Source organism: Lates calcarifer, linkage group LG10, assembly GCF_001640805.2.
Source record: "Lates calcarifer isolate ASB-BC8 linkage group LG10, TLL_Latcal_v3, whole genome shotgun sequence".
Taxonomy (NCBI): Eukaryota; Metazoa; Chordata; class Actinopteri; family Centropomidae; genus Lates; species Lates calcarifer.
The window spans coordinates 19293591-19308192 of NC_066842.1; the positions used below are offsets into that span (position 1 = coordinate 19293591).

Sequence of the window (14602 nt, forward strand, 5' to 3'; positions counted from 1 at the left end):
TATATCAACTGCTGTTGCTGATCACTGGCAACAAGATAGCCTCACAGTCACAGATGAAGTGATTAGATTATGTAGTCTGTTTGCTGACATGTCTTTATACCCCTGTCAACATGACACACCTTAAAGAAAACCGCTGCAACGAGAGGATAAAATGATATTCAATAACAGCAGAATTTGAAAAGAAACTCATTAACATTCCGGCAGCTCTTTGTCATTTTGATCCACTTTTGTATTTGGCCTCAGCCACCTCTGTCTAACCTCATCATGTAAAACTGTGAGTGAGCCGATGGAAGCAAGAGCAGGACAATCTCTGACGCAGGGGGTGAAAGAAGGATACGTTCTGTTTTCTGGTGTGTAAGATGTTTGAGCAGACAGAGGGAGAGGAGGCACGGCTGGTGATGGGTGAAAGTCGAGGCAGGGGAAGGCAGCGAACAGCCCAGCTCAGTGCCCAGCTGTGAAGCTGCCCCTGGGGTTTGGGGAGGCTGTGGAATGTGGCTGATGTGAGTCTGGGTTTTTGGGGGCTGGAGATAGCAAGGGCCCGGGGCACGCAGCTGTGAGCAGTGATGTCTGGGAGGAGAGTGTGTGCATGTCCATTCCTACTCGTTAAAAGAAGAAAAGAAAGTGAGTTTGCGGATGTGTTTCTATGTTCTTGCCTCTGCACGTATGTCAGCTCATGGGCATGTTTGTATTTATACATGCAGTGTTGTTTGCGATCCTCTGTCGGCTGCAGCTGAGGCCCCATCCCAGGGAAAGGAGCAACATTCGGACTCATTTCCTGTTTGAAGGTTCAGGGCACGCTCTTTCGTCCCTCACTTGCCAGAGACGTCTGGAATGTGAGACAGGACCAGATCACAAGAAGCTACCTCCCTCAAGGATTGGTGAGCTTGCCAGTCAGCTGAGAACAGCTATGTTTGGAGAGTGAGCCTGTCAGGAGGAGATGACAGCTAGCTTTTGTTCTGGAGATTTCCTGTCCTGTGCTGGGCAAAGGGTCGGTTAAAGTGCATAGAGGAACTGTAGCACCACTCCCTTGCCCCCCCCCACCTTCTTCTCCTCACTCGCTCCCTTTTTTTCGCGCCACTCGAATCCCCACCGCTCATATTTCCCACCCACCAACCAATTATAGTGCCCTGTGTGTCGGGGAGAAGTGATCTGATTGGCTGCGTTGGGGGTGTCTGGGAGGTCAGAGCTGTGTTCATTTCACACTGTGTCCTTTTGGACTCCCTCCAGCAGCGTCCTCAGAGTGCTCACACAGACAGGGTGGAGGGTGGGGGTGAGAGAGGAGAAGAAAAGGAGGAAAGAGGGAGACAAATAGACGAGAAAGAGAGAATTCCTCTGTACACAGCCTTCAGTGTGATATGATTTCTTGCCTGAGAAATCGTAAATGTGTCATGTTTAGCACTGGTTTAAAATTCACATTGACTCCAGCAGGCACCTCCAGTGCCGCTCTACAGTTTGTGCTTGTACTGTAAAACTGTCTGTTGCCTTCGACTCCACAACAAAAGGAAATGTTCAGAGCCAAAATGCCTTTGTTGTGTGTGTGAGTGTGAGAGTGTGTGTGTGTTCAGTGAGAGAGGGGACGGTCTTCCCTCTGGGCAAGGTAAGCTAAGACAGGAAAACACCTGGTTAAGGAAGGCAACCATCAGTTATGGAGCTGTCACAGGACATGCATATCTGTGTGGAATGTTTTTATCACACACAAACCATGATGACAGCATATTTGTCATCCATTCCCTGGTACATCTTGTCATGGAAAAAAAAACAATCTCCTTGCATCCATGAAAGAACTGAACAATCTTGTCTGTCATTAGACTCCCACGAGCAACAGTCTCCAATCTCAGGTGGTGCTATCAGTTTTTACATTTTATCATTTGGCTTGTAGATATGACCTTTCTCCCTGTCTCTACATGTGTTTATAGGGTTTTTTTTTAAACTTGAGGGGGAAATAGAAACTAAAGACTGTCATGATTAAATGCAATCTGACAAGCCAAGCCTCCAGAAAAACACAAGGTGTTCTCCATTTATTATGTCTCATGTGCAGTGTTTCTACTTGTGCTCTTGGCTGGGTGTTACATCAGACTCATCAAACAATCAAGTAATCTTTTTATTTCAGCTGTATATTTCAAATTACTTGATCAGTTAAGTGATTTATTAAGCACAAATGCAAATCACTTGCTGCTGTGGTGCTATAATACATTCATAGAATTATTTGGGTTATTGACAGTTCATCTGACAACAAAAACTTGGGAAGAAAAGAAAAGATTTGGAAATTGTAATGGTTATATTTCACTATTTTTTGACATTATATAGACTAAACAATGGGTCAATAAATAAAAAAATCAACATAATTGATAATGACAATAGTTGTTAATTCAGCCCTAATCCTTAGCCAGCTTACCCCAGAATCAGCAAAGCTGCTTGATTTCTAGTGTTATTCCCTTGATCAGAGGTAATATCTACATCCTCTTGGATATCAACCCTCCTCACCGTTACCTGTCTTGACAAACTCACAACATGCTCCTTCTTACACTTACCTCCCCCTCCCCCCGGTGTTCCCACCACAGTGACACTAACAGGACAAAGCCTAATTACAATAATACATTTATGTCACTCCTTTCTTTAATCAGACACATAAGCATATCTGAGCTTCCCCAACTGCGCTTACATGGTGGACATCACAGTGTGATAGCCAGAATAGATTAGATTTTTGTCCAAATTACTATTTAGATTAAATCATCGCTGTCTGCTGAGTGAAGCTACGGCAGCAGAAATAATAATGTCATTTTGTCCATAATAATTGAATCTTCAAGTATGGCTACATGAAAAGGATAATGCCGTATTGATTGTTGCTGCACAGTAATTGTTTTCCCTCAATAGACAATGTATGGCATATTAAATGCCGAGCATGCCTTCATTGTTTGTCATGGTAGACCATATAGTAGGGGATGGGAGAAAATTATCTCTCCATACGACAGAGGGAAGGAAACACAATACAGGGGTATTGTCATTGAGAGGTGATTAACTGTGACTATACTTACAAATGACTGCAGGCCACTGTTGTTCGGCCAAATTAATTACCTGTCATTGTGACTGATTGTTTTTGAAGACATCTCTTATTATTATTGCCTGCTGTAAGGAATGCGTTCACACTGCATCTCCCCATTCAGTGGCAACATATACACAAATGAGCAATGATTAAAGGCAAAAATTCATGTTGTCTGCCTGTTTCTGATTTACACGTGGCTCAGGTAGAGATTTGCTATTTTAGTGTTAGGGAAAATTATAAATGTATTTGCTGTATTTGCTTAGAGGGAGAGGAGTGTGGCTTATACTGAATGAACATCTCTTGTTTTATAAATTCATGCATGTACGTATCCTTGAATTTGTGTGAAAACATTTAATTACCAGTAGTAGCTTCTTAGCCTGAGCCATGTGTATTAAGTGGCTTAATCTTTGAGGAACACAAAGGCAAACACCTGTCCCCCTTTATGACATGGTTTTGTATCTTGCAAGACTGATCTCAACATGAGAAACTGTAGCCCTCATTTACAAGTCAAAAAAAAACAAAAAAAACACCACACACACAATACTATCCGTCTCCCTTCATTTGTCTCAGAAAGGAGACTAGCTCTCCGATGAGGCTATGAGGCAATGGCCTGTTTGTCCAAATTCTTCCATAAAGCCTTAATAATCCTGCTGTTGTTTCTCTACGTGATGACATTTCTAATTCGTGTCAGGGAAGAATGCAGCGTGACAAACGGTGTTATAAGAGTGTCTGAAGGCGCAGCAGGCAGGCAGCACGCTGGGCCAGATAGAGGGACACGAGTCTGAGGAGTGAAGGCTCATGATCTGCGGAGGCTTCACCTTTCCCGAAGGACGCTACGGCGGACGTGTGTGTGTGTGTGTGTGTGTGTGTTTGGGGCTTTGTGGATTTTCTTGCATTTTCACGTGATAGCTGTCATGCACGTATGATGTTAATTGTGACAGAGGGGCACGGGCGGTGGTGGGGGTGGGGTTGTGTCAGTCGTTGTGTTGGATTAAAATCTGACCACATCTAGGTGACAATCTGGATCAGCCTCTGTCAGTCTGTCCTATCTACTCTCTAATTAACCATGAGCCTGCTGCACTCCAGGGACTCACTGAAATGCACACGTACATCACAGAGAAGAGAGGAGCACTGTACACAGACAGACAAACACTGAGGTGAACAGGGAAGCAGGCAGAGAGAAGCCTGGGGAATCATTTCCAGGAGGTCTCTCCCTGTGTTAAATTTTAGAAGAGAGATGGGGAGCTTCTCTATAGGTCCTGTGTGAGGTTTAGTTACAGCTCTCCGCGGCCCTGTAGCTTGTCATGAGGCAGCGCAGCCTTGGGCACCGAGAATTCATGTCACACACAGCAGAATTTGATTAGGCAGGAGATGGTATTACTGCCCGACTGGGTGGGAGGAAGGAAGAGGGTAGTCAAACAAGGGATAGTGATAGAGAGAGGGAGGAGTGAGGGGGGCATGGGGGTGGGGGGTGGGGGGTGGGGTGGGGGGGGGATGTGGAGGTAGAGAAATCTAGCGCATGTACTGTATGTCAGCGCGCGCTGGAGGTGGAGGGGTAAGGTGGATGGGGGATTTTTCAGCCTTGCCTAGCAAATGTCTCCCCCATGTGATCTTTCACTTGCCCCAGAAATAAGGAACTAGTCAACCAGAGCAGTGTGTGTGATTGAAACTGTGTATGTACATGTGTGGTTTGTGTGTGTGTTTGTGTGTGCTGAATGGCAAGCAGACGTATGTCATTACGACGGAGGGACGGCGCCCCCGTGGCTCCTAGCTATATGTTCTCAGGCGCTGCTTATCAAATGGATTTTTGGCGTCTGTTGTTTTACCACATATCCAGTATGTACGGCTCCTCTGGCTGACCACACTGACCGTGCCCCCTCTTTCTCTCCCCCCTGTCGCTTGATCTCTTGTCTCAGTCGCCTTAAATCAACAGAATGGGACGTATCGATGCAGCGCCTTGCAGTTTCTTGCTCTGAACTGTTTTGGATTAAAGCAACTGCTGGAAGAAACTGGAGAATAAAACGACAATAATGACTATCAACCAGACAGGAGAAAATACAGACAAACCACAAGGGGAGGAAGGAGACAGACAGACAGACAGACAGTCAGTCAGTCAAGCAAGCAGATGAGATTTTGATTTGTTTGGCCAGCAGTTTACATAACAGTCATGCTGAGCTTTTTCGCCTGAAAGGCTGTGATAGAATATAACAATATGATATATATTTTGCAGTCTTGGCCTGGGATCTTGGCTGCCCTGTCATGTCTTGCACTGTGCTGGACGAACTGTCTGGCTTTTCTTTTGATTGTGTGTCAGTCTCAGATTGGTGAAAAGGGTTTAAGTGTAGCTCACTGAATCTGAATCCCTTGTGCGCTCTAATTTGCCCAAGTGATCAAGGGCTCGGGTTTAAGCATCCCTTCTTCCACGAGCAGACGCAATCTCATCCGCCTGACCGACCGCCTGCACCCGTCTGCACAGCGTGTCTCCCTGCTGCCCGTTATGCTGCTTTTCCTGTCTGTTTTGGTGAATGTCTCAGCCATGGTGACAGGCTCGCCAGCTGGTTAAGCTGGTTGACTGAGTGACTGCGTGTTAGAATGTGTTATCGTCTGCCTGGCGTTTCTGCCTTTAGTTTGGCTTCACCCACTCCTAGCGAGAGCTCTCTGTGTGACCCACATATTTCCTCTGGGCTCGTTGAGAGTGGAGCAGTGACTAACACAGTATGAGGGTGCGATGGCATCATTCTGAACGGTCAGCAGCAGCGATTTAATACTTTCCAAGAAACTTGTCTCTGTTTTCTCTTGTGAGATATACTTTTTACTGCCAGGATGGGACATCAATTATCCATTTTCAAGTTATTATTTAGAGATCCCTCTAAAGTCAGATTTTCATGGACTCAAGTCTGACAGAGCAGGGCAGCACATGCCTCAGGGTTGGGTCAGAGTCTGGCCAGTGGCTGGTAGATTGGCCTAATACTGTCTGACTGTCAGTCCACTATCCTAATAGGGCTGGAGAGACTTGAGGCTCCCTCTTGGCATCCCCTACATCTTCTCTCCAGGCTGTCTGTGCAGACAGCATCACTGTATGACAGATACCCATCATTTACCGATCACAAATCCTTCCCGGCATTCTTCCCTTTGAGAAAAGAGGCAGAAAGCACAGAATGTGTCCGTGTTTGTGTAGGTGGGTGGGTGTTGCGTGAGAGGGCATCCATCCTCCATTGTTGTGCCCATCCCAAGCTTTTCCATTTTTCCCTCCCTCCCTCCTTCCCTCATCTCCTTTCTGGCGTTTCTCCCTCTCCCGCCACCTCCACCCTCGTTGAAGGAGGTCTGTCCCTTTGACCCCTGCACCAGGCGATGGGGGGTTGGGGGCGTAGAGGGTACTGCAGGGAGTCAGGGAGAAGCCCGCTGGTTGCAGGTGGAAATGAGATGTGTCACTGATAGGATCAGCCGCATGCTGGGGAATAATAATAACCACAGGAAAGAGGTAATTACCAACCGGGAACGATGAAGCGCTGCATAGATGTCTAAACGAACAACTGAGCTGCACTTTAGCTGCGCTCATTGTTTGGTTTTTGTAGATGTTAGCATTGCTAATGGAAGCTTTTGGGAGCAGAGGGAGAAGAAAAAGAGAGGGCGGGCAGAGAAGGGTACTAAACTGCTTCTCTAAAGGGGGGAGGGAGAAAGTCTCTGTAGCAGCAAATGTATTGCCAGGGCAGTAAAATATGTGTTTGATGTTCTGTGTTACCTAACAGTAAATCTGATATGTTATCTAATGCTGCCATGAACACAGTCATTTGAAAAACAGCCCGTGTGGAATGACATAGGGTGATGCCATGTGAGAGAATGTGGCATATCCTGTATGCTAATATTGACCGTGCCACGCTGCGACGACAGGGCTCCATGTGCCATGTGTGCAACAGTGACAGGGGTGGCTCTCTGCCCACTGAATATTTAATTATATAAAATGCCTGGAAGAGGAAGGGAGGAGTTAAATGTGAGAGAGCGAACAGGGAGAACCCTTGAATGTACAAATGCTATCTGTTAGTTCTCAGTTACAGTTTAGTCTCCCTCTGAGGTTGCTGAGCTGAACTGCACCTCAGGTTGTGTTGAATCAGCACGAGCATGCACACAGCTGTCACCCATATTTTATGTTAGCCTGCTATGATGCATTTGAGTTACTGTGATCACAATTTCTATTGAACAGCTGAGTTACTAATACGTTTCCCTGAGTTTCCCTATTGGCTTTTCCATTATCATGGGAGTCCCCAGCCTTTCACTAACTAATTCTTTCGATGTCAATGCCTACCTCTGTATGAAACATCCTTTCTACTTCTTTTTTTCCATAGGCTTTTTTAATGCATTGCCATACCCACAGGGAATGCTAATACTTTAACTGGTAAAACAGTGGCAGCCTCGTCAGCGCTTTCGCTGTGCCTTTCTCTGAGAGAAAGAAAAAGGGAGAGAGAGAGAGAGAGAGGGAGGCCTGTTTTCAGGACCTTGAACACTAGGAATGTCGCTCCTGCTTAGTGAGTGAGGCAACATCTCTCAAGGACTCTGAAAAAGTTTGCCTTGTCCAGATATTACCCCACCCCCACCCCCTCAACCACCTGGAACACCCGCGCTCCAAATTTAAATGCCATCTACAGCCTCTGCTTACATAAATGTGCATTTACATGATCGCTGCATCCTGTGCCTGGTTGTGCACCGTGCAGCAATTTCTGATGTGATGGGAGCAGGTGGAGCTATTGAGGAGGTATAGTGTATTTGTCTATATGTATGCATGTGTGTGTGTGTGTGTGTGTGTGTGTGTCTCGAGTTGGGGCAGTTTCTCGCGAGCCACAGGTGCACGGCAGGGGATGTAACTCTGCACATTGATTTCACAGTCAGCGACCACCATGCAATATATCTAGAAAAGTGTTTCTCTATGGTGTGTCTTCAAAGAGGCTGTGGAGGAACCTTTGAGGGCATGAATATGTAGATGAATACCACAGGGGAGGAAGGGAGTCATTCACAACACCAACCCGAGCCTTTTACATTAGGCAAGGGCAAAGCGTGGGATGGAGAGAGGGGAAGAGGCAAGGAGAAGGAAGCAAAGGGGAAAGAAGAGAAGGAGATAGAGGGGAGAAAAGTTAATGGCAGGCTCTTTTATCATGAAGTGCTTTTTCCTGTTAGCGCCGGATGGCTATCTCTCCCCCCAACCAGCCCTATGTCATAACAGTGCTTTCAACATAGCCAGTATAAGATCTTATTTACCTCCAGTATACATGCTCTTTATTGCCTTAACTGCGTGCCTACCTACTGAATAAAACATAGTTACACAAGAGCCAATGATGAAGTCTTTGAAATGGAAAGGAAAGGGATCAAACCCATTACCACAGACTGGCTGACCTGTGTGTGTGTGTGTGTGTGTGTAAATGCTGCGGGGTTCCAGGGATCCATCAGTCTCCCGTCTGGAGCCAAGCTAAGGGAAGGTCAGCCTGATGGATACATCCTGACATGCACACAGCCTGTGATGTCAGCTGCGTGTGTGTCTCCAGGAGCGTGCCCGAATGTGTGTTTATGTGCGTGTGTGGGCTGGCAGGCCAGCCAAGCGCAGGCACGGTTCAACAGAGCAGAGGGCGGATAGGCGAGCAGGGGAGGGGAGCGCCAGCCTGGCCTCAGCGCCCTAGTTTGAGGGGTTTGAAAGGGGGTTTTGCTGGCAAGAGGGGGGTTTGTAAGGAGGGGGTGGATGGTGAAGCAGGGTGAGGTGTAGGGTTTGGCCGCGGCTGGCAGAGAGGGGGGTGGGTGAAGGGGTTGAGGTGTAAGGGTGGGCTGGGGTGGCAGAAGAAAGGCTCCATTCATGAGTCGTGCCATCTCTGGCTCCCAAGGGGACCGGGGCTCATCAATGACCAGGCCAGCTGGGAGGATGTCAGTATGCAGACTCTCTCTCTCTCTCTCTCTCTCTCCCTCCGTCTCTCTCTCCGTCCCACCCTCCCTCTTCCTTTTGTCAAGGGCCAGTGCTGTCAGAGCCGCTAGCCCGAACACTGAGGCCTCTCATGCGGTTGAGTTCCCATTGAAACTCAGACGAAGCCTCTGGCTAGCCAGCACACCGTATGTACGGTATGTGACAGCTATGGTGTGCAACGAGAGGCTCACCTCCACCCTCCGAGAGACGCTGTCTGCGGTAGCCGTGCCACCTGGAGATGAGCTAGGTGGGGTGCAGCTTAAAGGGTGATAAACTGGCAGTGCTGAATGTTGCACGCTCAGATGGGGTATCCAAGTACCACAATTCTGGAGCTTACCAGGTTACAGGAGAATAGTCTTCTTGTCACTGACAGGCAAAACAGTCATTTCTTTTTCCCTCTTTTTATCTTTAAGTGCTTTGGTCAAAGTCAAAGTCAAAGTGCTCCAGAACTGTATGAGTCAGAAACCAACTGAACGTCTGGGAGCTTGTGTGCTAGTTTTACCCACAATAGAGATGAAGTACTAATGTCATATCTGCGTGAATTGTCAGTCTCTTGTGCTCTACTGCTTTAGGAAGGAAAGGGGGACAGGAAAGGAGCAAGGTTTGTGCGCTGCGCAGATGTGTGTGCTGTTTATCACTGCCAGTGAAAGGCCTGCATCAGCAGCAGCTGTGGAGCGCTTTGCATGCAATGGCAGCGGCGCGCTGGTAGGGGCACATTTGCATTTGTGGTTTCATATCATGAGCAACGATGTTACTCCTTCTCTCTCTTCCTTCCTCTTATCCTTCGCTCTCTCGCTCACTCTCTCGCTTTCTCTCTCTCACTCTCTCTCTCTCTTTCTTTCGCTGAACCGGAGAAGCTTTTTCTGTGAGAAGCAGAGGAGCCATGAGAACAGCCAAAGTAGAGCACTGGAGCATAACCCAGGAAGGTTCAGGCTGAAATAGATCCAAGCATAACATCAACACAAGCAAATCTCTCCATCACACACAAGGGCAAAGTCCTTGTGGTTGTGTTGCATGGCTACATACACATGCACAGAAACGCTGTACTAAAGCTACACACCTAGCACTAATTGCACTCCAATGAAAGTGGGTTCTGTTGAAGTTGGCTGTTGTAAAAGCCACCTTCATATAACGTCTGATAACATCTGCACTTCTGCTTCAGTTTTGCTTGTTTGGGAGCTTGTATGAATCACATACCATAATAGTGATTGATGTTGGAAGTTGTGTGGGTAAAAAAAAGGGGGGGTGGGGGACTTGAAGGTCCTGTGGTCTGCATGTGTCCACTGGAATTGCAGTGATCTAGAGGACCATCTGATGAAAGGGTTTCCTGCGGCTTTCATTTCCACAATGCGTTTTGATGGGGGAGAATTTCCTTGCAGTCAAAAAATTGCCTCATATTGTGAGGACAGACTCCTCTTTTTGCAGCTTGCAACTGCTCATACATATTTTTGGTCTCTTGAAGTCAGATAAGGTTTTTGGAGAACTCATACTCATGCAAATTAGGGGGTATATATTTTGTGTTTTTGCGTAGGAATGTGTGAATCCCATTTAGATGACAAATGCACGGCAGAACTGCAGGGCTGCTACAGTATATTGGTTTCATTATATCGTAAAAATATTGCATAGGTAAAAAAAAGAAACCTATTGCTGTGATGACGCTGTGTCACAGTGCTGCCTGCTTCTATTATCAACTTCTGCACAGACTGCATGATAGGCAAAGAGTTGAAGTACAAACAATGATGTTTGAACGTATAAATAGAGCATAATCCTCACAAAACTTTTGCGCATTGTTCTGTGTTTGTCTGGGAGTTTTTCATGAAACAAAGCATTTAAGTGATTTAACTTCACTTTCTGAAGACTTTAAATTGACCGAGACTTCAAAGCAATGCTGGATCTTAGAATGATTAAGTCTGCACATGAGCATGGATTCCTCATCAAGTTTGGCTGAGCGCATCTCCTTCCTGAGGTGAAAGGTGCACTTAAACTTAAAAGTTTTGACTTTACTTTCTTAGTGTGCTTGCTTCACTGTGTGGTGCTGTACCTGTGTGTGGGGCAGCTGTTATTGGTCCCTCTCCCTGATGTCTGCAGTGAAACCCTAGCCGGTCTAACAGGCTGTTAGAATGAGGATCATGCTGACCCCGGCCCTGTTGTCCATCTCCTCCCTTCCGTACCTTCAGCAGACCTCACTGTTCTGTCTGCTATCGCCTCCTAGCAGGCTCTTTTATGCTTCTTTGGCAGCCCCTTGATAGACGTCTCAGCTCATTGTGTGTGAAGGTGTCTTTGTATTGGTGTGTAATGGTGCCCTAAGATACTGTTGCTAGAGTGTTGTCTGGGTGTCTGTTCCACTGCTGCCCTTGAGACCCCAATAACCACCTTCTGTGACAGGAGCTCTTCACTGAGCAAAGCACTGCTCCCCCTCATTTGCTTTATTTCTGTCTCTGCCTCTCTTGAACTCTCTCTCGCTCTTCCTCTTGTTCCGGTTGTTGTTTTTCTCATTGTCTATCCTGTCAGCGTCTTCTGCCTCTATACATCAGCCATGTCTCAGTGTAACGATGATTCGCCTCTGCCGTCTTTTGATTTCACCCAGCATCAGCGAGCAGTGAATAGGGGACGGGGGGGGGGCACAGTGAGAAATTTGTTTTTAAATATGTGAGGTGTGTTTATTCATTCTGCTCAAAAACCCTCCAGCTGCACCTCAGCACTGCTCACCCATAGGCCCCCCTGCAGGCCTGTAAAGTCCTATAGCGTCCCCCCATGCTGTTTTCCACATTCTCTTTTTCCCCGGTACCTACAGTTCCAGCAGGCCTGTGGCCAGCCCCCCTCGTTCCAGAGCCCGCCTAGGCTTTTGGGGGGGGGGGGTGCTAGCCTAGTTACCATGGTCACAGCAATCAGCATTGTGAAACCAGCTATGAACAAGAAACTTTCCAAGATCGGCCTTAAGCTTCTGTGATCTGTGTGTCATGCTGTTAAAATGTTATTAATTGATAGAGAGGGATTTCAGTTTTAGTGGTTCAGCCTAGATTGATGTTAGAGATAGGAAAAGAGCTCTGCTTGTTTCTCTTAGTGGAGAGACCTATTTTTTTGGAGCTACAATACAGTGACAATTTCACCAGTAACATGTTAGACCAACACCCACCCCCCACCCCCCTTACCCCATAGTGATGACAGGCTGAGAACCTCTTTAAAAGTGGTTTGGATTGTTAGCAAGCAGAGTCCCTATGTTCTTGGTTATTTTAAGCCCCATCAGAGACATGAGCTCACTCTGTATTAGTCTCTCTGACAGGACATAAAACACGTTGAATGAAATTTGGGAATTGTTTGGGACTGCAATGCTGCTCAAATAACTCAAACAATATTTCTTCTTTTTCATCAAATCATAGATATTTATCTCTTCTACCTCTGAAAGGGTCTGAAGTGGTGTATAGCTGTATGTGTGTGTGTGTGTGTGCACGACTGGGAAAATCCAGTGTGTGGGAATTAAGCACTGGCATTATTAACTCAAATGTAGCTTACTAAAAGCCTGGATGAAGCTCATTGCATGCTCAAGAGAATATTTATGTTGGTTTTATTTTTCACGGCGTAATTGCTTCCACATTGCTTTGTGGCTGTGGACCGTGAAAGCACCGTAAACATACCCTTCTAAGTCTACGCAGGCCCCCGCGTTTGACTACCAGAGATGGGGCTCGGTGATTTGGTGCTCCTGCGTGGTTATCATTCAGTTATCTGCAAGGTGCCGCCGTGGAAACAGCCTTCAGAAACAAATTAATTGAATCGTCTGTCTTGCTGTGGAACTGTGGTCTGTGTGCAAAAAAGGGCACCTAATTTGTGTGTTTATGTTGTCTAATTAAAATTGTATTGGCTCTGGGAATGTTACTGAAATTTGTGGACAGTCTCCAGCTCCCTCCTACATATTCAGCATAGATTATTTCCTCTTCTGACCTGTGTGTACTACACTGGGCTGCTCTCCATGGGCTCATAGGAGGTGTGAAAGAAGCTCCTTGCAAGGTTCTTGCAGATATGACTATACAGTGAAAGTGACAATGTAGTCATGTTGCATGCCTCAATTTTAAATGCCTTTGTCAGTCACAACAGAATCCCATTATAGCATCACTTTGAATTTATAGATTTACTGTAAGAGAAAATAAATGTTCTGACAACACTGTGTGTTTTTTTCTGTCTGCAGGGCTCCGGAGATCATCCTGGGCCTGCCATTCTGTGAGGCCATAGACATGTGGTCCCTGGGCTGCGTGATAGCTGAGCTCTTCCTGGGATGGCCCCTCTACCCCGGAGCCTCAGAGTACGATCAGGTAACACATGATTGCTTGGACCTTCCAACTGTCTCCTGACCTCTGAGCAGCTCATGATTGCGTGTGTTTGGGTGCAGGGGCACTAAGCATACCTACAAATCTGTGTTCCCGTGCGATTATGATTATGCGTTTGTGTGTGTTTTCTCTCTCTCTCTCTCTCTCTCTCTCTCTCTTTCTCTGCGAGCGTGCACTTGTGAGTGTGTTTGGGAGGGTGGGATGCTTCTCTAATCCCCCTGACAGCCCCTGATGATTCTTGCGCAGCCTCCCTGTTTATCTGAACAGATGCCACAGAGCCACTTGTCCAATTAGCGCAGCCCCTGTGCTCCAGAGCAAGACATTGCTGCGTTCCCCCTCTCTCTATCAGTCAGACGAGGCTCAGTGGGAAAACCTTGAACAAGTTGTGCTCCATCACTGAACAAGCTTGCCTGATTTTTCACAGGCCCGAAAACTTAGCAAAGTGTCTCATTTAAAAGTCTCAAATCAATCTTAGACTCTTGAGTTGAGGTCATGTTTGGGTGCTATGCATATTTCAGCCAGATAAGTTCAGAGTAGTTAATGTCAGCACTGGATTTCCTAAAGTTTTTTGTGATCAGCAGGAAAAGATTTGCAGCTCTCCCCAATTAAATTCAACTTATGGTTCAATCATGCCTGTGATTTGACGTTTTTCATCTTCTGTCTTGTAGATCCGGTACATCTCACAGACGCAGGGTCTACCTGCAGAGTATCTGTTGAGTGCAGGGACAAAGACCACCAGGTTCTTCAACAGAGACCCCGACTCCACCTATCCTCTCTGGAGACTTAAGGTACAGGTGCACTGATACAGATGCATCCACGTACACACAAAAAATCCCCAGCTGGCAGCACGGAGAACATCCTTTTCGGAGCAGGTCATGTTTCACAAGCAAAAATCTTTGCCAACAAAAGCTGATTTTAATATTCCAGAAACTCTGGTTACACCATGTGAGCCTATGACAGGACTATTTCTGGCTATAAACAAAGTAAGAAGGTAATGAGAGCAAAATGGATCTGTGTTAGAGGATTTGGCAAATGGAATCCCAGCCTGGTGAATCCCCCTCTTCCACTCTCCCTCTATGCAGGCCACTCAATGAGGAGGTTCGCTCCCTTTTTCCCTTTTCTTTTTTGCCCTGATTAACTTAACTTGAACTTCTGTGTGTCACACGGTGAATTTGCACACTGGGTTCTTGACTGTATCAAATTGCAAACACTGATCCATCTCTGCAGGGTATTGCGATGTACAGTATCTTACGAAGAGTACAGTACAGTATCTTACGAATCCCTTCAACATACCAC

At 46.5% G+C, this 14602-nt stretch overlaps 1 protein-coding gene across 3 annotated transcripts in view; it reads left to right on the forward strand.

The window, feature by feature from the left end:
- hipk2 (homeodomain interacting protein kinase 2) overlaps positions 1-14602 on the forward strand; it is a 71762-nt gene that overhangs the window by 36342 nt on the left and 20818 nt on the right. For all 3 annotated transcript variants that reach the window (XM_018664415.2, XM_018664416.2, XM_018664417.2), the window contains exons 3-4: positions 13168-13291; positions 13975-14094. In XM_018664415.2, the coding sequence (XP_018519931.1) occupies positions 13168-13291; positions 13975-14094 (244 nt within the window). The remainder of the gene's footprint in view (positions 1-13167; positions 13292-13974; positions 14095-14602) is intronic.